Raw genomic sequence first — 25029 nt, 5'->3', positions numbered from 1 at the left:
GGAGTTCGACATAAATAATATATTTGCTTACCATAATTTTGCTGATTGTAAAAAAGTTAAGGTCGCGGTTGGTTCATTCACTGGTTATGCTTCAGTTTGGTGGAGTGAATATTGTCGGTTAAACCCTGGTTATATACCTACTACTTGGGATTTGTTTAGTTAAAAGTTATCCATTGCAACTTCGCGTACTTCATTTGTGTCCAACGACCAGACCAAGACCGCTTCCGAATCCCCATGTTTACCAATACTTCATATATATTCGCAATATTCAGATTGCTTTATCATATTCTTGCTTGTTCTTCAATTGCTTGCAGGGATAGAAATTCGTGGTCAGGTTGATCGTGCTCTGGTGTGGTCAATAACCTCTCGGAGTTGGTTTAGCGATTGCTAGGATGCAACATCATGCACGTTTGTAGTCGGATCGTCAAAGTCGTCTCCACCAAATCAATAGTTATCATCTCATGGAAAGATCAGGACACCCCCGCCTCTATCACCAATTGATGCCGAAAGGGTACTCGCAATTCCACTACCGATGCATAATATGTTGGATTTTATTGCTTAGAGTTATACAAAAAAGGGTTTGTTCACTATTCGATCAGTTTACTTGGAAGAATGGAGCCAACAACATGGGAGGAAGCTGAAATATACAAATGGTATGGGTAGAACCAATGTCAATCCTATCTGGGGTAAAATTTGGAAATTATCTTGTCTAGCAAAGGTAAAAACTTTCATTGGCGTACTTTGCATGGAACCCTCCCATGTCGTGTTACGCTTGCTAATAGACCCATGAAAGTTACGCCCATCTGCCCATCATGCTCGAAGGAACCATGAGATATAAAACACATGGTGTTTTTGTGTCAAAAGGCGAAAGAGGTTTGGAATAAGTTGGAGTTGTATGAGGTGATTAACAAAGCTTGTGTTGTTGATCATGGGGGAGAGGCGGTACTCGAATTCTTGCTTCTTATGCCAGATCAAGAATTATCTCTCCAGAATGCACATGAATTGATCGCTATAACAGCTTGGTATTTATGGTGGATAGACGTAAACTGGTCCATGGAAGAAAGGTTCAAGATGCATACCAAACTTCGATGGGGGCTCGTGCTATAACGATAAACTATGTTAACGCTTACTCCCCTAAGGAACTAATAAAACGGGGGGTGGAGTAGACCTTCTATGGGTTTTTGTTATGCTGAATGTTGATACTTCTTTTGATCATGATATGCTTAGGGGCATAGCTAGGGTTGTCCTTAGAGATGACAGAGAAAGGTTCATTGTTGACGGGAATTGGATGATTGATTGGTATGCCGATGTATTGACACCCGAGGCGTTGGTTTTAAGGTATGGCTTATTACTTACACAAAAGGCGGGGTGCAATCGTCTTGTTGTTAACTCTGACAATTTGAAGGTGATAGACATAATGAAGAGTGGAGGACAATCCATGGGAGAGGCGGCAACAGTGTTTGATGATTGTTATTTTATGGCTTATGATTTTCCTCTTTCTAGATTTGAACATCGTAATAACTAGCGAATTTTTTATGACAAGGGATTGGTTCGAGGAGTCTATGGATGATATTGTATCTTTTCTTATTGACGATGTAACTGTTATTTCTAATTAATAAAATGGATTTTTCTTTAAAAAATCTGTGCGTTTCTACAGGTTATAATGCATACATAAATGAATCAAAGTCGTAATTCATTTTCCTCTCATATGTTTGGGTGTGTTGAGACATCAAGCTGGCGCCGACCGTCTGGACAGTCCAGTGTCCCCAAATCCAGACTATGTGTGGGAGGGAAAGGTCATTACCCGGACTATCCGCCATGTTATCTCCAACACGCAGGCCTAATACAAAAACTCCACCCTACGATGCACCCTTCTTCTTTTCCTGTCGGACCCTCCCCTTCCCGCTGGGTTTTCCACTGTAGCCGGACATTTCTCGTTGGAGTCATCCCCTCTAAAACAGGATGACACCCACCTCACCTTCGTCTTCATTGCAACAAAGACACAAAATTTCATATTTATAGTATAATAGAGTGGGTTAAACTAACACATATTATTGCCACAAAATAAGAAATAACTAAAAAGAACATTCTCAATGGTCCATTCAACTTTACAAATGCGTGCAGTAAAATGTCATTTTTACGGTTTCTAATTGTGTTGCAACATGTGCTAGTATTTTTCTCTTAGTTCTCATATCTCGCATCTATTTAGAGTTTGCAACACCTTCGGTTCAACATGTCAATGCCATGATGAAAAGACATCATATGTCTCTTTGAATTCTGCAACTGATGAAACAAAAAAGACACATACACACTGACGTGGAGGCGAGTGGCAACCTTGACATATTCCTAGTCACCAATAAGCTCCACCTCCATCCAACAAACCATTTGTCGGTGTTCTGGGACCAGGGGTACCCAGGCCCGCCTGCCTGCGGCCCAGCGCGTGGCTCCATCGATGGCCCATTGCGGTCCAACTCCAAGGCTTCACGAGCAAGACCCTCGCAAGGGCCCCCACCTAGCGAGGCGAACAACGATAAGGCCCCCAAGGAGCAGCCCCCGAGGCCGCCTCCAGAGGAGCGGACACCTCTAGGAAGGCGCCCCACCTCGCGAGGCACGCGATGACGTGAGCCATGACGACCAAGGCCAGCAGGGCGCCAGTGGGCGCAGTCCAGGACAATTTCCTCTTTGGTGCTAAGGAGGCAAGGACGTACGCGGGTTCCCAAGGAATCCCCCAAAGGTTTCCATTCTAGTGCAACAAGATCAAGACCACGGGCTCGACAGGATGGAGGTCATCACCAAGCCCACCGCCGTGTCACGACCAGAAGCTTTGTAGGCGAAGACCACCTTTAGTCAGGATAGGGTGCACTCTTGTCCCCTTTAAAATTGGCCGCTGTGTTATCCCTTCCCGCCTAAGCTATGAGGGAAGGAGACCAAGGCCATTGAAAATATAGACTAGTCTCCACCGTAGAGAGGGATCCAACCCTTCGTCCATTGAGCTCTCCCGAGGCAGCTCTCACTTGTACTAGTTCAGACTCATCCTCCTCGCAAGGCAATCGACTACAAAGCAGGAGTAGGGTTTTACACCGCAAGGTGGCCCGAACCTGGGTAAATCACCGTGTCCACTTCTCCTTCATGCTCGCTCGAACCGGGCGAGGCTAGGCCATGAGGCGGTGAGCAGCGAGCTGTAGCTAGGCAGGATCCTTCGCACATGCCCCAAAGTTCGAACCTTGTTTGGGTCCGCGGAGCCCTGATTCCTACATTTGGCGTGCCAGGTAGGGCGTGTCGAAGTTCTTCCATCCGCTTTGTTCCATCCCGCCTCATCACCCCCATGGACGACGTCGTCCACCCCGCAGCTCGACCCGCCATTCCTGGGAACGTCGCGGGTTCCCTGGCCTTCACCCCTGACCTGCGCTGAGTGCGGTGGCCGGTAAGGTTTAGGCCGGTGTTGCCCCCCCCCTGCTATGATGGCACGGCCGACCCTGAGGAGTTCATCCGGCTGTATGCCCAGGGCATCCTGGCGGCGGGTGGAGACGACAAAGCCATGGCAAACTGGCTCCCTCTGGCCCTCACGGAAGTTCCACGTTCTTGGCTTCGCGGCCTCCCGGAGGCCTCAATGTCCACTTGGGAGAGGTCCGTAGTCATTTTGTCGTGCGCTTCGCGGCTCTGGGGCCTGACGCGGTCGCGTGCATCCACGTGGGTCACAAGCGCCTACATCTGGTCGCCACACCAAAACAGCTCTTTCGCCAGGCGAACGCCGCCCGCCTCGGCCTGAGGCCCCATGGAGCCGTGCGCGACACGAGGTCGTCATCACCTTCGACTCCAGGGATCACCCCGAATCTGCGGCCACTGCTGGTCTGCTCTCCATGTTGTGCACGCTCACCATCAGCAATGTCGCAATTACCAAGACCCTCATCGACGGCGGCGCCGACCTCAACGTCCTGTATGTGGAGACCTTTGAGATGCTTCAAGTGCATTATGACCAGCTCCTGCCCACTAGGCCGTTCTCTGGGGTGACCAAGGGCTCCGCCACCCCCTGGGGTAGGTGCGCCTCTCGGTCACCTTCGGTACCCGCACCAACTACCGCACTGAGTTGATCGACTTCGACGTGGCCCGCATCGACCTCTCTTACAACGCCATCTTGGGATACCTTGTTCTCGCCAAGTTCATGGCGGTGACCCATCCGGGCTACAACGTCATCAAAATGCCAGGCAACGGCGGCATCATCACCATGACCCGGGATAGGAAGGATGTGGCTCGAGCCCTCAAGCTTGCCTACAGGGCCGCGGCAACCTCACGCTTGGACACCGAAGGCACCCCCGGGGCTCCGGAGGCTGCGCCCGCGAGGAAGAAGCATCTATTCTCCAAGGACCACGATGAGACGAAGAAGGTGCCCGCCGACGATGCCAACTCGGGCCCCGCCTTCACCATCGGCGCCGGCCTGCCACCGGAACAGGAGCAGGCACTCGTCAGCTTCCTCCGGGCGAACAAGGACGTGTTCACGTGGAAGGCGTCCGATCTAGTCAGCGTCCCGAGGGAGGTAATCGAGCACCCCCTGGCAGTGTGCCCCAATGCTCGTCCGGTGAAGCAGAAGGCGCGACGCCAGGCGCAAGAGAAGCAGGCATTCATTGTCCAAGAAGTGCACAAGCTACATGAAGCAGGGGCCATACGAGAGGTGCGGCATCCGGAGTGGCTCGCCAACCCAGTGGTCCTTCCAAAGAAGAGCGGACAGGAGTGCATGTGCGTCGACTTCACGAGCTTCAACAAGGCATGTCCTTAGGATCCTTTCCCGCTCCCGCGCATCGACCAGATCATGGACTCTACCGTGGAGTGTGATCTGTTGTGCTTTCTGGATGCATTCTCGGGCTATCACCAGATCAAGATGGCGGCGGGGGATGTCGAGAAGACGGCCTTCATCTCCCCGTGTGGCGTGTACTGCTACACATGCATGCCCTTCCGGCTGAGGAGCGCTGGTGCCACCTTTCGGTGACTAATGCACATCATGTTGGGGCCACAAATGGGGAGAAATGCAGAGGCGTACGTCGACGACATCATGGTCAAATCACGTGTGGCAAGAACCCTGGCCGAGGACCTGGAGGAAACGTTCACCAACCTGCGCAGAGTGAATCTGAGGCTTAACCCTAAGAAGTGTGTTTTCGGGGTTCCATCCGGCAAGTTGCTCGGCTTTCTTGTCTCGCACCGAGGGATAGAAGCCAACCCTGAGAAAGTCAAGGCCATTGAAAGGATGCACCCTCCTCAGACCCTCAAGGAAATGCAGATGCTGGCGGGATGTGTGACCTCCCTGGGACGCTTCATTTCCAAGCTGGGCGAGCGCGCGTTGCCATTCTTCAAACTGATGAAGAGAAAGGGTCCCTTCGAGTTGACCCCTGAAGCGGAGGCAGCCTTCGAAGATCTCAAGAAGTACCTCACGAGCCCGCCTATCATGGTAGCGCCTTCTACTTCTTGAGCTTGCGTTGGTTTTTCCCTTGAAGAGGAAAGGGTGATGCAACAAAGTAGAGATAAGTATTTCCCCCAGTTTGAGAACCAAGGTATCAATCCAGTAGGAGACAATGCACAAGTCACTGAATACCTGCACAAACAATCAAACAACTTGCACCCAACGCGATAAAGGGGTTGTCAATCCCTTCACGGTTACTTGCAAAAGTGAGATCTGATAGAGGTAGATAAACAGTAAAGTAAATATTTTTGGTATTTTTGGTTTATAGATCGGAAAGTAAAAGATTGCAAAAGAGTAAATCGGAAACTAATATTGTAGATTGGAAACTTATATGATGGAAAATAGACCCGGGGGCCATAGGTTTCACTAGAGGCTTCTCTCAAGATAGAAAATAATACGGTGGGTGAACAAATTACTGTCGAGCAATTGATAGAAAAGCACAAAGTTATGACGATATCTAAGGCAATGATCATGAATATAGGCATCACGTCCGTGTCAAGTAGACCGAAACGATTCCGCATCTACTACTATTACTCCACACATTGACCGCTATCCAGCATGCATCTAGAGTATTAAGTTCATAAAGAATGGAGTAACACATTAAGCAAGATGACATGATGTAGAGGAATTAACTCAAGCAATATGATGAAAACCCCATCTTTTTATCCTTGATGGCAACAATACAATACGTGCCTTGCTGCCCCTACTGTCACTGGGAAAGGACACTGCAAGATTGAACCCAAAGCTAAGCACTTCTCCCATTGCAAGAAAAACCAATCTAGTTGGCCAAACCAAACCAATAATTCGAAGAGAATTACAAAGATATCAAATCATGCATAAAAGAATTCAGAGGAGATTCAAATAATATTCATAAATAAGCTGAATCCACAATTCATCGGATCTCGGCAAACACACCGCAAAAAAGTATTACATCGAATAGATCTCCAAGAACATCGAGGAGAAGATGGTATTGAGAATCAAAGAGAGAGAATAAGCCATCTAGCTACTAGCTATGGACCCGTAGGTCTTTGGTAACTACTCACGCTTCATCGAAAGGGCAATGGAGTTGATGTAGAAGCCCTTCGTGATCGAATCCCCCTCCGGCAGGACGCCCGAAAAGGCCCCTAGATGGGATCTCACGGGTACAGAAGGTTGCGGCAGTGGAAAAATGTTTTCATGGCTCTCTCTGTTGGTTTGGGGATATATGAGTATATATAGGCGAGGAAATTAGGCCAAGAGGTCACTACAAAAAAAAGACACATCCGTAACATTTTGGGCCGAACGAAAAAAAATTCTGTCATACATATGACACTTCTATGATGATAATTGTGACAAAACCCGGTATCATCATAGATGTGGTGGGCTCCTACTTCTATGACAAAAAATCATGACAGAAAATGGGCTTTTCGTCCTGGGTGGGCCGGAGACACAGCTGCATGACATTCTTTGGGCCGTCCATGACGGAAAAAACCGTGGTAGAAGCGAGGGTGAGGAAAATTTCGGGGAGTTCCCGGTTACAGTGGGAGGTCGGGGGCCGAGCGATGCGCGTTTCTCTCGTACACGTACGCGCGTGTGTGCGAGGCGTTGGCTCTAACTGAACCCGAGCGAGGCGTTGGGATCTAACTGAACCCGAGCTATTGCATTGCAGGCTACGCGTTACTGAACCCGAGCGATCGATCGATGGCTGTTAACTGAACCCGATCGAGCGATTCCTTTGCTACTGCTGCTAACTGAAGCCGATCGATGCTGCCTCTGGATGAACAGTGAGCATTGCTGGGGGGGTTTGGATGAACAGTTCCCGGTGGGGGTGGATGAACAGGACCCCGTGGTGTTGCCTCTGGATGAACAGGACCCCGATCGATCAAGCCGGTTGGGGCTGGATGAACAGGACCCCGTGGAGGGCAGGATGAACAGGACCACCCCGTGGAGGGCAGAATGAACAGTAGACGGTGGAGGGCTGGATGAACAGTAGCCTGTGGAGGGGTGGTTGAACAGGAGCCCATGGAGAGGGCTGGTTGAACAGTAGCCGGTGGAGTAGCGCGTGGTGGAGGCTGGATGAACAGGAGCCCGTGGATGAACAGTCGCAGGTGGAGGCTGGAGGAGGTCGACGGTGGATGACAGTAGCCCGTGGAGGCTGGAGGGGGTCGACGGTGGAGATGAACAGTATCCCGTGGAGTCCCGTTTTGCGGTACTCCACACCCCTCCCGATGAACAGGACCCCCGTTTCGACCGTAGCGCTCCAACACAAGTCTGTTTCCTCCGTTTTGCGGTACGCCACACCCCTCCCGATCAATAGGACCCCCGTTTCGACCGTAGGAGGTCCGTTTCCTCCGTTTTGCGGTACGCCAGACCCCTCCCAATGAACAGGATCCCATTTCAAACGTGGCCGATCGAACACAAGGCCGTTTCCTCCGTTCTGCGGTACGCCAGGCCTCGTTTCCATCGGCTGTTCCATCCAAGCCCTCCCGATGAACACGACGACGCATTCCGTTCCGACCCAGCCGGGTAGCTCCCCATGAACACGACGACGACGCTATTTCTCCGTTCCGATCCAGCCATGTACACGAGCCCTGGCCGTACGTATGCGCGAGTAGGCGTTCGAGACCCCGCCCGTATGTACACATACGTGGCCGTATTTTCTTTCTTGCACCTTGGCCGCTGTACGTACGTGTACATGCTACGTGCGCGCCTCTACTACGACACGTATGCGCCTTTACTACGACATGTGCGCGCCTCTACATCCACCAGTATATATGTACGTACACGTTCGCGACCAGAATGACAACGCTACGTATGCTTCGACCAGGTGGGTCCCGACTGTCAGGCACTTCCTTGCCTGCGAAGATGTAGCTAGTGGGTCCCAGCAGTCAGGGGGCGAATCGTTTTTTTGCCCGGATGCACTTCCTTGCGTGCGAAGATGTAGCTGGTGGGTCCCAGCAGTCAGGGGGAAACGTTTTTTTCGCGAAATATAGTGGCCCGTCTGGTGGGTCCCAGCTGTCAGGTGGAGGAATAATTATTTTCCGCGTAATAAGGAGGCACTTCCTTGCTGCGGCCGTGGACCCAGCTGTCAGCCTCTCCCGTACAGTCCATGTCCGATGGAAGTCGTTCCTTGACCACGTTGACCACGCCGCGCCGAGAGCACAGGGCGGTGGACGACGGCGAGGCCTAGGAAGTGGACGACGCGGAGCCGGGGAAGACGCGGCAGTGGAAGCCCGCGCGGAGAGGAGTACGAGGGTTCACTGGTTCGGCTGCGGTGTGAGGCTGCCGTTGCCGCAGGGCCTGGCCAGCGGTGGGAATAGTAGGGGGCGGTGAGGCCTCCGCGGCAGCACAGCCGGCCACGGGAGGCAGGAGGATGCGGCACGACCGGCGCTGCTTTGGGCGGCTGGAGCAAGAAGACCAGAGGTTGAAGAAGCACTACAGCCGTTGGATGGACATCGTACGGTCACTGGAGCTAGAATCATGCAAGTTGACAAAGCCCTCCGTCCCCGTCAACTTAGCAGGCCCACAAGTCAGCCTGCCACTATACTGGGTCCCAGCTAACAGGGGGAGTATTCATTTTTTTGTGCGTAATAAGGAGGCACTTCCTTGCGTGCGAAGATATAGCTGGTGAAAGGATCGATATAGTTGACTAGAGGGGGGGGGGTGAATAGGCAACTAACAATTTTTAGCTTTTCTTTACCAAATTAAAGTTTGCATCAAAATAGGTTGTCTAGATATGCAACTAAGTGAGCAACCTATATGATGCAACGACAACAAGCACGCAAGCAAGTAAGAAATATAACACGAGAAAACTTGCGAAAGTAAAGGAACGAGATAACCAAGAGTGGAGCCGGAGAAGACGAGGATGTGTTACCAAAGTTCCTTCCTTTTGAGGGGAAGTACATCTCCGTTGGAGCGGTGTGGAGGCACAATGCTCCCCAAGAAGCCACTAGGGCCACCGTATTCTCCTCACGCCCTCACACAATGCGAGATGCCGTGATTCCACTATTGGTGCCCTTGAAGGCGGCGACCGGACCTTTACAAACGAGGTTGGGGCAATCTCCACAACTTAATTGGAGGCTCCCAATGACACCACAAAGCTTCACCACAATGGACTATGGCTCCGCGGTGAACTCAACCGTCTAGGGTGCTCAAACACCCAAGAGTAACAAGATCCGCTAGGGATAAGTGGGGGGAATCAAATTTCTCTTGGTGGAAGTGTAGATCGTGGCCTTCTCAACCAATCCCGAGCAAATCCAAGTTTGATTGGCTAGGGAGAGAGATCGGGCGAAAATGGAGCTTGGAGCAACAATGGAGCTTTTGGGGGAAGAGGTAAGTCAATTTGGGGAAGAAGACCCCTTTATATAGTGGGGGGAACAAACCAACCGTTACCCCACTTCTGCCCCGAAGAGAGCGGTACTACCGCTGTGACAGCGGTACTACCGCTCCTCATCGCGGTACTACCACTTGGCCCACAGCGGTACTACCGCGGTGGAGAGCGGTACTACCGCACAGGAGCGGTACTACGGCCCCCCACAGCCGCGGCCAGTACCGTAAAACCCGACACGAAAAAAGAGCCCTCGAATCGAGGTGGTACTAGCACGAGACCACCGCGGTACTACGGCTTGGGGCTACAAGCGGTACTACTGCTCTGGAGCGGTACTACCGCTCCCAGAGCGGTACTACCGCTTGTGGCACCCAAGCGGTACTACCGCTCCGTCCCGCGGTACTACCGCTGGGACCAGAGTTAGTACACACATGGGGGCTACTAGCGGTACTACTGCTCTGGGCGGTACTACCGCTCCAGAGCGGTACTACCGCTTGTAGCACCCAAGCGGTACTACCGCTCTGGCCCGCGGTACTACCGCTGGGACCAGAGAGGGCACAATGAGAAGAGAAACAAGCCCATCATCGAAACGAAAAGGCTCGGAGGGAGAGGCAAAGGAACTGTACGTGATGATTCCGCCCTAGCCTTTCCAAAACGGACCCCTCTTGATAGTACGGTGATCCCTATGAAACTAGTCCACCAAACTAATCCGAAAGGACTACACCGTCTTCGCTTCAAGCTCCGAGGGGAGGGAATCGTCTCGTGCCAAAAGGATGAATCTCTGAAAAACACTCAACGCACATGATTAGTCCGCAAAAGCATTGTCATCAATCACCAAAACATCTTAGGGATAAATATGCCCTTACAATCTCCCCCTTTTTGGTGGATTGATGACAATACGGGATTTGCACAACTGGGAAAAGACAAAGGACATAAGCAAACCCCAAATCTCTAAAATATAGACGGGCTCCCCCTAGATGTGTGCCATCAAGATAAGTGCTTTGGACTGCACGACACACATACTAGGATCAACACTCCCCCTGTATTTTAGAGACCAACAACCTAAGCAAGATACAAGATAGCAGGATATATAACATAATGAAGCATATAACTCATGAGATATCAAATGACTAGAGACAAAGATAAAGATATGATAAGGATAGGGTAGCATATGTCTCACACCATATGACTCGAACTAAAGTCTCACTGAACACAAAACCAAGCAAAGCACAAGGTAGCACACAACGAAAGCACAAAGGCAAAGACACACTCGCAACACAATGGCGCAAATCCCTAAACTCTCTCCCCCTTTGGCATCGAGACACCAAAAGGGGCAAAGAGCTAACCCACGACTCCAGGTGAGAGCATGCTGAGGATCTCGAACATCAGGACTCTGCGTGATCATCTGCACTACCGTCCTCGCCCGGAAACTGCTCGGCATCTGAATCAGTCCACGGACAGTGCTGCTGGATCCACTCCTCCTCCTCAGTAATCTGACCCTCAGAGCCGCTGGTGACGGTCGCACCCATCTGACGCATAAGCTCCTTATGACGTCCCCTTGCCTTCTTCTCAGCCACATGAGTCAAGTACTGACCGTGAGACTCCATGCAGAACAGCTTCTTCATCTTGCGTTTGAGCTTCTTTGCCCAAGAGGGCTCTGCCGCAGAAGGCTCTGTCCCAGGAGGCACATAATCCTCATCATCATCACCGGCATCAGCCTCGTCCTCGGTCTCCATGGCAGCAGCAGAAGATGGAGCTCCAGATCTACCCCAATTATCCTTCTTCCTCAGACGCTTGATCTCATGAGAGACCAACTCTCCAGTTTCCAGCTGCTCCTCAGGATAGGTATGTCTCCAGGCCCTCTCAATAAGCAACATAATGAACGGACCATAAATTGGGCACTTGCGCTCAGAAACAGCCGCCAGAAGCTCAGACCACATGACATGAGAGATGTCCAGGGACACGCCGGTGTTTGCTTCCTTCTCATGCTGGCAGAAGAGAAGCATGTCCACAAGATAAGAGTGTACCATGTCCAGATTCCCAATACGAGGGAAGAGAGTCTCGCGGAAGATACGGTGAAGGATGTCCAGATAGGTAGACAACTCATAGGTTTCCTTCCTGGTCTCAGGGTTGACCTTCCGAGTACAGTAGGGCTAGAGGGCTTGCTTGTGAGTGGAGGTAACATTTTGGTGAGGACGAAAACCGACTGGAGTCTCGAGCCCTTGATCTTCCACCTCAAGCAGCCCCATGAAGGCCTGTCACTTGACAGCTAGCACCTTTCCATTTGTCATCCAAGTCAGAGTCCTGTCTGCATCAGTTCCTAGGTGAACAGTGGCAAAGAACCGTGCCAGCAAATCTGCATCAAAGTCCTTGTTGAACTGCATGATCCTGAGAATGTTCAACTGAGAGCACATCTGAAGGGCATCACCAAAGTACTCAAGGTCCTTCTCCATAGCATCCGTGTTGATGGAATGAACATTGACAAAGAGGTTCTTCTTAGCCTTGATCACATCAAAGTATGTGGCATACTGAAACCGGTTCCAGAACGGGCGATTGACAAGATTGGGTTCTTGGTCTTCCTCATAGGGGTTGCGCCGACGCCTGTCCCAGAATTCCTTGCTAGACATCTCAGTCACTTTCTTGCCACTTGGCTTCAGTCGGCTGGCAATCTTCTTCTTGCGAGGAGGATTAGCACTTGAGGAAGCACCCCATGCCGGCTGTGGAGCACTGGAAGAACCACCTGCAGTCTCAGATGAGCGGTACCGCTTCGACGTTGAACGCCCGGGGTTGACACGGCGGACTTGCTGCTCAGGATGTTCATCACCTGGAACCAAACACACGGACACAAGAAACAACCAGAAGGAACGATCAAAACCAAATAAACACAACAAATATGGATCAACATGTGGTAGGAAACAATGGAACTGGGCATCCAGCGGTAGTACCGTGCCTGCTCAGCGGCAGTACCACGCCAGAGGTACTACCGCGCCATACAGGCGGTAGTACCGCTCCAGCGGTAGTACCGTGCCAGATGGGCGGTAGTACTGCCCGAGACGGGGCACGGCGGATCCCTACTGTCGTGGTCAGATCCGGCACTACCGGGGATGCCAAATTCAAAAATAAACCTACCAAACATCAATCTAAAGAGTCTAGTTGCCTTCTCCAACCTACTCAAGCCTAGATTTGGCCAAAAATCTAGAGATGCAACCACTATTGCCCCTAAAACGCGAGATCTAAAAACTAGACAAGAAGAGAAGAGGAACGGGGGCAATACCGGCATCCATGGCAAGAGGACGAGGTGGGGATCGACTCCACCGAAGGAAATGGAGAGGAACGGTCCGGAGACGGAGGGCCGCCGGAGCCTTCCCACGGCGAGATGGCGCTGGAGAGAGAGGAAGAGGAACCAGGGGACGAAGCAAATGGGTATGGGGTGGAGGAAACCACCCCTGCCCACGACTTAACCCCCTGGCCCCGCCCCTCAGCGGTAGTACCGTGGTGATGGGCGGTAGTACCGCTTAGCCACATAAGCGGTAGTACCGCGCCTTCACAACGGTAGTACCGCCCAGCGCAACTCAAACCAGACTCAACACATATGGTGCAAAACGAAAGACGGGAAACAACGGCAAGAAGACCAACAAGAGCACTAGCAAGAGAACAAGAATCACACGCCTCTATACGAGAGGGCGGTGGCCGAGGCCACCTATGTTTGAGTCACTTGGTATGGCACCGCGAAGAATTATCCTTGGGCCCATGACCAAAGCTCGTCTTTGAAGCACAAGTACCATCAAAATGGCTAATGTGAAAGAGTGAGATCAGTTTATGCATTGTGGGGGGAGGGAAAGTTCATTGAGAGAACAACACTCCCCCTACGTCCATGCCTACACCTAGACAAGAATGCACAATGAATGTGAGGGGTGTGCAAAGGTTCAAACCACATTGCTCGAATCAATGATATTTAGCTCATGCCTTAACTCACGAAATCTTGCTTCATCCAATGGCTTCGTGAAAATATCTGCAAGGTTATCATGAGTGTTGACATAGTTGAGCTCGATCTCCCCTCGCCTAATATGATCCCGGATGAAGTGATACCGAATCTCAATATGCTTTGTCTTGAAGTGTTGCACCGGGTTGAGAGAAATCTTGATAGCACTTTCATTGTCACACCAAAGAGGCACTTTGTCACAAATGACACCGTAATCCTTTAAAGTTTGCCTCATCCATAAGAGTTGTGCACAACAACTTCCGGCCGCCACATACTCCGCTTCGGTGGACGAGAGAGACACACAACTTTGCTTTTTAGAAGACCAACTTACCAAAGAGCAACCAAGAAATTGGCACCCTCCGGAAGTGGACTTCCTATCCACTTTGTCTCCCGCCCAATCGGAGTCCGAATAACCTACAAGCTTGAAGTTTGCTCCTCTTGGGTACCATAGGCCAAAGTTTGGGGTATGAGCCAAATATCGAAAGATTCGCTTGACCGCCACAAAGTGGCTTTCCTTAGGTGCGGCTTGAAACCGTGCACATATTCCCACACTCAACATGATATCCGGTCTAGATGCACAAAGGTAAAGCAAGGATCCAATCATAGAGCGATATACCTTTTGATCCACCGCTTTACCATTGGGATCAATGTCAAGTTGGCACTTGGTGGGCATTGGAGTGGAAGCCGGCTTGACATCACTTAGCTTGAATCTCTTTAGCATGTCTTGAGTGTATTTGGCTTGGTTGATGAAGGTTCCTTCTCTTCTTTGTTTGATTTCGAATCCGAGAAAGAACTTCAACTCTCCCATCATAGACATCTTAAACTTTGAGGTCATGAGAGCGGCAAATTCTTCATTGAAGGCTTTGTTAGGGGAACCAAAAATAATATCATCAACATATAGTTGGCACACAAACAACTCCCCTTTGACCTTCTTAGTAAAAAGAGTGGGGTCGATTTTCCCGATTTCGAATCCACGATCTTGTAACAACTCCGTAAGATGCTCATACCACGCACGTGGGGCTTGTTTAAGGCCATAGAGCGCCTTATGGAGTTGATACACATGATCGGGGAAATAGGGATCTTCGAACCCGGGGGGTTGTTTGACATATACCAACTCATTTATGGGACCATTAAGAAAAGCACTTTTCACATCCATTTGTTGCAATGTGAAATTATGATGAGAAGCATAGGCAATCAACAAACGAATAGATTCAAGGCGAGCGACGGGGGCAAAGGTTTCACCGTAGTCAATACCCTCGACTTGGGAGTAGCCTTGTGCCACCAAACGAGCCTTGTTGCGAACAATGATTCCATGAGCGTCTTGCTTGTTCTTGAATATCCACTTGGTTCCAATGACATTATGATTTCCGGTTGGCCTTGGCACTAACTTCCACACTTGGTTATGTTCGAAGTTGTTGAGTTCTTCATGCATGGCGTTGAGCCAATCCGGGTCCTCGAGCGCTTCATAAACCTTTTGGGGTTCAACACAAGAAACAAACGCATGATGTTCACAATAGTTTGCTAATTGTCTACGAGTGCTTACCCCCTTTCTTAGGCTTCCAACCACATTCTCCATGAGATGACCTTTGGTGGTGAGCTTGGAAGCGATCTTAGCGGCACGACGCTCCAATTCCTCCTCGGAAGTGAAGTGAGGAGGGGTTACTTGATCATCTTGAGTGTCATCTTGAGCTTGTTCTTGATCTTGAACTTGCTCGAGGGGAGGAACTTGATCTTGGGCATCATTTGGTGGATCCCCACCATCTTGAGGTTGATCTTGCCCTTGATCTTGTTCATGAGGTTCAGGGCCTTCACTTTGTTCTTCGAAAGCGTGTGGGTCTTGGGTTGGTGATGGCTCCACTTGAGTGGAGCATTGTCCTTCTCCTTCGGCCACAAGGGGTTCCTCAATGGGCAGGATATATCGAACACCCATTCTTCTGATGGCTTGGGGAGGAATTTTATCACCTACATCACAAGTACCACTTTGCTCCACTTGGGAGCCGTTATTCTCATCAAACTCCACGTTACACGTCTCCTCAATAAGTCCCGTGGACTTATTGAGAACATGGTAAGCATGGGAGTTTGTAGCATAACCAACAAATATGCCCTCATGAGCTCTAGTCTCAAATTTAGAAAAACAAACACCTTTCTTGAGAATGAAACACTTACACCCGAACACCCGAAAGTACTTGAGGTTGGGCTTGTTACCGGTGAGTATCTCATATGGAGTCTTGTTCAAGCCTTTGCAGAGATAGAGCCGATTTGAAGCATGACACGCGGTGTTGATGGCTTCGGCCCAAAAGTTGTATGGAGACTTGAACTCCGCCATCATGGTCCTTGCCGCATCCATCAACGTCCGGTTCTTCCTCTCCGCAACACCATTTTGTTGAGGGGTGTAAGGTGCGGAATATTGATGCTTGATCCCCTCATCACTAAGAAACTCATCCAGGGTGTAGTTCTTGAACTCGGTGCCGTTGTCACTTCTTATAGTCAAGATCTTTGCATTGTGTTGACGTTGGGCTTCATTTGCAAAGTTAATGACTGTTTGTTGGGTCTCACTCTTCCTCTTGAAAAAATACACCCAAGTGTATCTAGAATAGTCATCCACAATTACCAAGCAATATTTTCTACCCCCAAGACTATCAAAGGATGGAGGCCCAAAGAGATCCAAATGAAGGAGCTCCAAGGGCCTCTTCGAGTAAATGAGAGTCGTGGGAGGGTGAGCCTTCTCATGAAGCTTTCCTTCGATACAAGCACTGCAAGCACGATCTTTAGCAAAACTAACGTTCGTTAGTCCACGAACATGGTCCCCCTTGAGAAGACTTTGCAAAGATCTCATATTGACATGGGCTAAACGGCGATGCCAAAGCCATCCCACGTCAACTTTAGCCATTAGGCATGTCGCGGTCTTAGTGGGTCGCTCCGAAAAGTTAATCACATAGAGACCGTTCTCGACATGCCCAACAAAGGCTACTTTAAGAGTCTTGCTCCACAAGAGGGCCACGGTATCAATATCAAAGAAAGTGGCGAAGCCCATGATAGCAAGTTGACGAACGGAAAGTAAATTGTATGTAAGGGACTCAACTAGCATGACCTTCTCGATCGTGAGATCATGAGAAATGACAACTTTGCCGAGTCCCAATACCTTAGAAGACGAGGCATCACCCCACTCGACATTGGTGGGCATAGATGGAATCTTGTGCACGTCCACCACCAAGTCCTTGCTTCCGGTCATATGATTTGTAGCTCCACTATCGAGCAACCATGATCCCCCACCGGAAGCAAACACCTACAAGAGATCAATGCTTGGTTTTAGGTACCCATTTTGTAATGGGTCCTTTGATGTTAGTAACAAGGGTCTTAGGAACCCAAATGGACCATTCAATATACTCATGAGGAGAACCAACAAATTTGGCATAAACATGCCCATCACTTGCACGACATAACACATAAGAAGGATTAAAGTCGCCGGCTTTGTTGGATGGGGTGGAATTGCCCTTCTTGACACCATCACCCTTCGCATTGTTCTTCTTCTCCTTGGAAGTACCCTCTCCCTCTTTCACAAAAGTTTTCTTGAGAGGGGGAGGTCATTTGGTCTTGTCATTCTTCTTCTTGTTCTTGGGCTTGGGAGCGAACCCAATCCCCTCCTTGGCTACAACTTCCTTTTGGTTTCTCAAAAGGTCGTTGAGGTTCTTCTCACCTTGTATGCATGACACAAGGCCTTTCTCAAGTTGCTCCTTCAACTTAGCATTCTCCTCAACAAGATGCACATGCTCACAACAAGGGTTAGTAGCATTTGCATTATCAATTAGCACCATATGAGGAAAAGTGGCTTTCTCCTTAGTTAGCATTACTTGGAGTTGATCATGAGACTCCTTGAGGCTAGCATGAGCACCCTTCAAGACCTTGTGAGCCTTGTCGAGAATGTCAAACTCCTCTTTAAGTCTAGCAAGATCAACCCCAAGTTTTGCCTTCTCGGAGTTTAGCACACGAGACACAACAAGAGCATGATCAAGATCTTTCTTTAACTTAGCATGATCATCGTTGTATGACTCCTCAAGAGCCAAACGAAGACCACGCTCTTCGTCAAGAGCATTGGAAAGATCCAAAATCTCATCGGCATAGTCACGACTATGCCCTTCCATCTTAGAGATGGTATCTTCGTGAGCCTCGATCATGTCATTGGCTTCACCAAGTTGTTCCAAGAGAGCAACGAAGTGCTTCTTGGATTTACCCTTGAGTTTACCCATAAAGATCTCAAACTCATTTTCCTCCACATTTGTCCCCTCATGTTCATCAATGCTATCCGTCGAAGAAGGATGATTAATGATGGTAGTTTTGATGTTGGAGGTTACCTTATTGGTGGCTTTAGCCATGAGGCACTTGGTGGTGATGTTCTCATTGGGGGAGTCGAAGAGAGACACCCGTGGAGTCTTCGCAATGGCGACGGAGGCCATGGCAACCGACTCACCATCTTCATCATCGTCATCATCCTCATTGTACTCTTCTTGTACCACCAACGCCTTGGGAGGAGTCTTCTTGGTGAAGTTTCTCTTGTTGGGGAACGACTTGGCCTTGTCTTTTCCAATGAGCTTGCCACCATTGTCTTCCCTCTTCTCGTAAGGGCACTCCGCAACAAAGTGGCTCACATTGCCACAATTGAAGCAAGTCCTCATCCGTTGCTTGCCCTTTGCGCCAATTGAATTGCTCTTGTTGAAGTTTGGCCTTGTGTTCTTCTTGCTCCAAAATTGCCTTGAAGCAAGAGCCATGTGTTCATGATAGGCATACTTCGTATCTTCGAGGTTGCCCTCCTCTTCTTCCTCTTCATCCTCTTCCTCCATACTAACCTTGGCCTTTAAAGCAAGGTTGGGCTTCTTTACTCTTTGAGAATGAAGAACCGCATTGTCGGCGGTCTTGTCCAAGATGCTCATAGCAACAAATTCATCCAACACTTCACTTGACGATAAGGTGTGGAAGTCCGGCCTTTGACGAATTATGGAGGACATGGCTTTGTGGTAGGGCATCATTGCCTTGAGGAATTTGTGCTTGATCCAATTGTCATCCGTGTCCTTACTTCCATGATCTCGGAGAGAGACCACGAGTTTGGTTACTCTCCGAAAAAGCTCACGAGGTTCTTCATCTTCTTTCATTGCAAACTCGTCGGCTTCATCTTGCACCACTTCATAGTTGGAGCGTTGAATGCTAGCACTTCCCCGATAGAGGGAAACAACTTGGAGCCAAGCATCTTTGGCCACGGTGTAAGGCTGGAGATGAGGCAGATCTTCGGGTGGGATTGCTTCTTGGATGATGAAGAGAGCATTCTCATTGAATTGATTATCCACAACTTCTCTTGGAGTGAAGTTACTTCGGTCATGCGGATAAAAACCCTCTTCAATGATTCTCCAAAGGTTAGTGTTCACATGATTTAAATGACGCTTAAAATGATAGACCCAAGAATCAAAATCTACATTCTTCTCAATCTTAGGGGCCGGGCCGGCATGATTCAAATGAGTGGAAGGGAGCGGTCCACCATAGACAGGTGGAGGTTCCACATGGGCAAAGATGCCGGTCCCATTTTTATCACTAGAACAAGGAGCCTTCTCGCTAGAAGCTTCCCCCTTGTCGGAGGTAGCATCCGTCACCTTGTTAGTGGGATCACCCACTTTCAACGGTGCGGTGGTAAGTTTAAGCCCTTCTAAGAATTTATTCAACATGCTTTCGACCTTGGTCATCATGGAGGTTTTCAATGTGTCCAACGCCACATTGAATTCCTCACGAGAGACCGCAGTTCCCCCATCTCCCGTAGACGAGACTGGATTCTCACCGGAGTGCTCCTCCGCACCGTCTACGACGTCAACCATACTCTTTGGACGGTAAAGTCCTTAATAAAGAGACGAGGCTCTGATACCAATTGAAAGGATCGATATAGTTGACTAGAGGGGGGGGGGGTGAATAGGCAACTAACAATTTTTAGCTTTTCTTTACCAAATTAAAGTTTGCATCAAAATAGGTTGTCTAGATATGCAACTAAGTGAGCAACCTATATGATGCAACGACAACAAGCACGCAAGCAAGTAAGAAATATAACACGAGAAAACTTGCGAAAGTAAAGGAACGAGATAACCAAGAGTGGAGCCGGAGAAGACGAGGATGTGTTACCGAAGTTCCTTCCTTTTGAGGGGAAGTACGTCTCCGTTGGAGCGGTGTGGAGGCACAATGCTCCCCAAGAAGCCACTAGGGCCACCGTATTCTCCTCATGCCCTCACACAATGCGAGATGCCGTGATTCCACTATTGGTGCCCTTGAAGGCGGCGCCGGACCTTTACAAACGAGGTTGGGGCAATCTCCACAACTTAATTGGAGGTTCCCAACGACACCACAAAGCTTCACCACAATGGACTATGGATCCGTGGTGACCTCAACCGTCTAGGGTGCTCAAACACCCAAGAGTAACAAGATCCGCTAGGGATAAGTGGGGGGAATCAAATTTCTCTTGGTGGAAGTGTAGATCGTGGCCTTCTCAACCAATCCCGAGCAAATCAACAAGTTTGATTGGCTAGGAAGAGAGATCGGGCAAAAATGGAGCTTGGAGCAACAATGGAGCTTTTGGGGGAAGAGGTAAGTCAACTTTGGGGAAGAAGACCCCTTTATATAGTGGGGGGAACAAACCAACCGTTACCCCACTTCTGCCCCGAAGAGAGCGGTACTACCGCTGTGCCAGCGGTACTACCGCTCCTCATCGCGGTACTACCGCTTGGCCCACAGCGGTACTACCGTGGTGGAGAGCGGTACTACCGCACAGGAGCGGTACTACGGCCCCCACAGCCGCGGCCAGTACCGTAAAACCCGACACGAAAAAAGAGCCCTCGAATCGAGGCGGTACTAGCACGAGACCACCGCGGTACTACGACTTGGGGCTACAAGCGGTACTACTGCTCTGGAGCGGTACTACCGCTCCCAGAGCGGTACTACCGCTTGTGGCACCCAAGTGGTACTACCGCTCCGTCCCGCGGTACTACCGCTGGGACCAGAGTTAGTACACACATGGGGGCTACTAGCGGTACTACTGCTCTGGGCGGTACTACCGCTTGTAGCACCCAAGCGGTACTACCGCTCTGGCCCGCGGTACTACCGCTGGGACCAGAGAGGGCACAATGAGAAGAGAAACAAGCCCATCATCAAAACGGAAAGGCTCGGAGGGAGGGGCAAAGGAAGTGTACGTGATGATTCCGCCCTAGCCTTTCCAAAACGGACCCCCTCTTGATAGTACGGTGATCCCTATGAAACTAGTCCACCAAACTAATCCGAAAGGACTACACCGTCTTCGCTTCAAGCTCCGAGGGGAGGGAATCGTCTTGTGCCAAAAGGATGAATCTCTGAAAAACACTCAACGCACACGATTAGTCCGCAAAAGCATTGTCATCAATCACCAAAACATCTTAGGGATAAATATGCCCTTACAGCTGGTGGGTCCGAGCTGTCAGCGGCGGTAACATTTTTTTTGTGAAATACAGAGGCCCTTTTGGTGGGTCCCTGATGTCAGGTGGAGGAATCATTATTTTGCGTGTAACAAGAAGGCATTTCTTTGCGTGCGACCGTGGACCCAGCTGTCGGCTTCTCCACGTACAGTCCACTTCAGATGCATGTTGGTCGTTGACCACGTTGACCAGGCCGCGCCGAGAGCACCAGGGCGGTGGACGACGGCGAGGCCTAGGAAGGGAACGACACGGAGGCAGGGAAGACTCGGCAGTTGTTTCCCACGCAGAGGGGAGTACGACTGTACGAGGGTTTACTGGTTCGTCTACCGTCGTCGGAGAATAACAACAGGTGTGGGTGAGTAGAGGGATGGCTAGGTCAGCGATGGGAGTACGGTGGGGCGGTGAGGCCTGCACGGCAGCAGAGCCAGCCACGGGGAGGAGGGAGCAGGCAGTCTCGCCGGCGCTTGTTTGAGCGGCTGGAGCAGGAAGAGCAGACATTGAAGAAGCACGACGGCCGTTGGATGGACATCCAACAGGCAGTGCTTGTGCGTCAACCTTTTTTTAGGAAAGCCTCAAATCTGTGGAAAACAACATACAGCCCATCTGCCATTATTTCTAATAATTTACAGCCCATTTGCTAATTATTAAGGTTTTTTTGGAGCCCATATTCTTTTTGTTAGCATTACAGGCCATATTGTGGCCACGGTTAAAAAATTATGCGAAATTTTGCATATTTCGGCACGGTCCGAACTGTTTTTAATCCCGAAATTTCGACTCACATTCAAACTGATTTTAAAAATAAATGTATATCAATATAAAATCCAACAAATTCTCCACGCATAAAAATTAATGTAATTTAAAATCTCGAAATGAAAAAAAAGATATTTGAAACTAATTGCCGGTTTGATGTGTTTTAAAAATGTACAACCCATTTCTCATTACTGATGGGCCATTTTCTTGGCCAGCCGAATGAAAGCTCTCCTCGTCTTGAAAGATTTGCAGCCCAACATGCCTGACAAAGCGACTTACTTGGCAAATCACAAAAAACTGGGCTGTGGCCGTGGACCCAGCAGTCAGCCTCTCCACGTACAGTACTCTTCCGATGGAATGTCGTTGACCACGTTGACCACGCCGCGCCGAGAGCACCAAGGCGGTGGACGACGGCGAGGCCTAGGAAGTGGACGACGCGGAGCCGGGGAAGACGCGGCAGTGGATGCCCACGCGGAGAGGAGTACGAGGGTTCACTGGTTCGGCTGCGGTGTGAGGCTGCCTTCGCCGCAGGGCCTGGCTAGCGGTGGGAGTAGTAGGGGGTGATGAGGCCTCAACGGCAGCACAGCCGGCCACTGGAGGCAGGAGCAGGCGGTCTCCCCGGCGCTGGTTTGGGCGGCTGGTGCAAGAAGAGCAGCGATTGAAGAAGCAGCAGGACCGTTCGATTCAAATCCAACGGTTACTGCTGCTAGAATCGTTTGTTGACTAAGTTGACAAGCCCTGCGTACGCGTCAACTTAGTAGGCTCACAGGTCAGCCTCCCAACCGGTGCGCCCCAGATGTCAGTGGGAGGAATCATTTTTTCGCGTAATAAGGAGGCAGTTGATTGCGTGCGGCCAGGCCAACGGAGGGAGTAGGGTGGGCCGGGGAAGCCTGCGCGGCATCACAGCGGGACACAAGAGAAGGGAGCAGGCAGTCCCGCCGACGCTAGTTTAGGCGGCTGGAGCAGGAAGATCAGAGATTGAAGAAGCACGTCGGCCGTTGGATGGACATCCAACAGTCACTGCTGCTAGACTCGTGTGTTCACTGACAAAGCCTTGCGTAAACAAATCAGCCTCGAAATCTATGGCGTGTACAGCCCATTTGCTATTATTTTTATAATTTTTACTCATTTTCTAATTCATATGGAATTTATTGCAGCCCGTTTTTCCATTTTTAGAATTGCTGGCCATTTTCTGGTCAGTACCAGGGTCAAAAAATTAACTAAATATGTGGGAAATTTTGAAAATTCGCAAATTTTTGCTGGGGAACGAAATATTCTTAATCCAAAAATTAATAGCCATACTAAAACAAATTTAAAAATAAATTAGTACTATGTCATGTTAAATCCAATGAAATACGTATAAGATATCAGTGAAGAACAAAAACAAAAAAAGAAACTTATATCCCATTTGCTATAAATTTTTTGGAATTTTCAACCCCTTTTGATATTACTTTTAACAGACATTGACCATACTCTTAAGCCAGGCCGGAATGCATCCCTCCTCGTCTTGAAAGATTTGCAGCCCAGTAATTCGGAGAAAACAAATAGGCCTAGCTTGGTATTCTTCAAAAAGAAATACTGGGCTACCTATTTTCCCAAAGAACTGGTGCATGAGCATTTAGCTTTATTTATTTATTTACTTATTTATGTTTAGGGGACCATGAGCATGTACCTGGGCCGGATTCATGTGAGAGCCTCCCTTCCAGTTAATTATGGGCTTCTCTATTGGGCCTTCATCAGTGGGCTGCATGTTATCAACAAGTGGAAAATGTGTTCCGTACGAAAAATAGTATGCGCTACGTACGGTACGGGGCACTAAAGGATCGAACCGTGCAACGACTTCCAAAACATTGTGTTTGTCGTTCTAACAACACATTTATTCAACCAACAGACGAAATATACTACTGATTGTACATTGAAAACAGCAGCAGCAACAACCAGGGCTGGGGGTGCAACAGAAGCAGTAAGCAGGCCAGAAGAGTGAAGACGCAGCTCTCTCTTCCAAACCAAACATCAGCCATCATTACAAAAGGGCTACCAAAAAAGAACAAGTGTATGCATCAAACTAAATAAAGATCCTACTACACCAAGTGTACGCATCTAACTAACTGGCTCAGTTAGACGTTACTATTTATTAAGCTGTGGAGATTGGCTGACGGCTTGAACCAGATGGGTGCCTGACGGGGGAAACTCCAGCCAGCAGGTCGAAGTCTGATACTTGCAACCCTCTCTCCTACTTTGGGCTGCAGAGCGTGGCGGCACATATCAGGGTATGGTGCATGTAGAGACGCATGGTACGCTGTGTACACACAGTTTTGCCTGATGAACGAAACCGCGCTGCCATCATGATCCTTGCCATCGGTTATCTCCTGGTTAATCGGATAATTCAGTCCGACAAATAGAGAGCGTGTACCAAGGCTACTTACCAGCCTCCAGTCAAAAATTCCTGAAGGCCCAGAGAAGCTGGGATCCTGCTCAAAGACCTTGCAGTGACTGTGATTGTATTCCGCGAAACAACACGTCCGGTACGTGCGGACGATCATCAATCTTTCACCGTCGTCTGATCGAGCCAGGAACCACCTGCAACTGCCATGCCGCTTTTCTTTGAAAGGTTCTGGGATTAGGAAGGGTAGGGACACCAGGCGGCCTACAACATCATATCAAGTTGGAGTCAAATAAAAAAGGGCTCTTGATTTAGTCAATCTTAAGAACAACATGTTATGAGCATGAATATTTTTTCAGCAAATGTTGACAGTAATATAAGCAAGCCATCATGATATCATAGGAAAGTAACATACTGCTGTAACAGTCGTTTGTAGCGATGACTGGAGTAGGCCAGCAATACGTCCAGCCATAGAAGGAGTCGACAATGTAAATGAAGCCCTTGTGTTCAATGGCATCAGAGAACCATGGAGGATGTATGATCCTGCGATGGACGTGCAGATTTATCCACTTACCGCAGTGACCTGTCAGATAGGCGAGACCGCGGTTGAAGAACGCAATTAGCCTGAAGTCTTTATAATTCGCAGATCTTGTGGGCACTTGGCAGATTACAACCTTGAGC

The 25029-nt window shown here is 49.5% G+C and overlaps 1 protein-coding gene across 1 annotated transcript; it reads left to right on the top strand.

Annotated features, from left to right (window-relative positions):
• The first annotated feature begins 3860 nt into the window (after positions 1 to 3860).
• LOC141027103 (uncharacterized) lies at positions 3861 to 4984 on the top strand. Its single transcript, XM_073504035.1, has 3 exons — positions 3861 to 3965; positions 4040 to 4762; positions 4871 to 4984. The coding sequence occupies exons 1-3, from the start codon at positions 3861 to 3863 to the stop codon at positions 4982 to 4984; spliced, it is 942 nt and encodes a 313-aa protein (XP_073360136.1).
• Positions 4985 to 25029: the final 20045 nt, after the last annotated feature.

This window comes from Aegilops tauschii, chromosome 7, assembly GCF_002575655.3.
Source record: "Aegilops tauschii subsp. strangulata cultivar AL8/78 chromosome 7, Aet v6.0, whole genome shotgun sequence".
In the NCBI taxonomy this organism is placed as follows: domain Eukaryota; kingdom Viridiplantae; phylum Streptophyta; class Magnoliopsida; order Poales; family Poaceae; genus Aegilops; species Aegilops tauschii.
Note: the sequence above shows the minus strand (reverse complement) of the source record. Positions and strands in the feature narration are given on the sequence as shown.

Bases quoted from the DNA above. Each gene is read 5' to 3' on its own strand.
- LOC141027103 (XM_073504035.1), top strand. From the start codon at position 3,861: ATGTTGTGCACGCTCACCATCAGCAATGTCGCAATTACCAAGACCCTC. The intron at 3,966-4,039 runs GTGCATTATGAC...CCCCTGGGGTAG, and splicing joins AGACCTTTGAGATGCTTCAA to GTGCGCCTCTCGGTCACCTT. The intron at 4,763-4,870 runs GCATGTCCTTAG...GGCTATCACCAG, and splicing joins ACTTCACGAGCTTCAACAAG to ATCAAGATGGCGGCGGGGGA.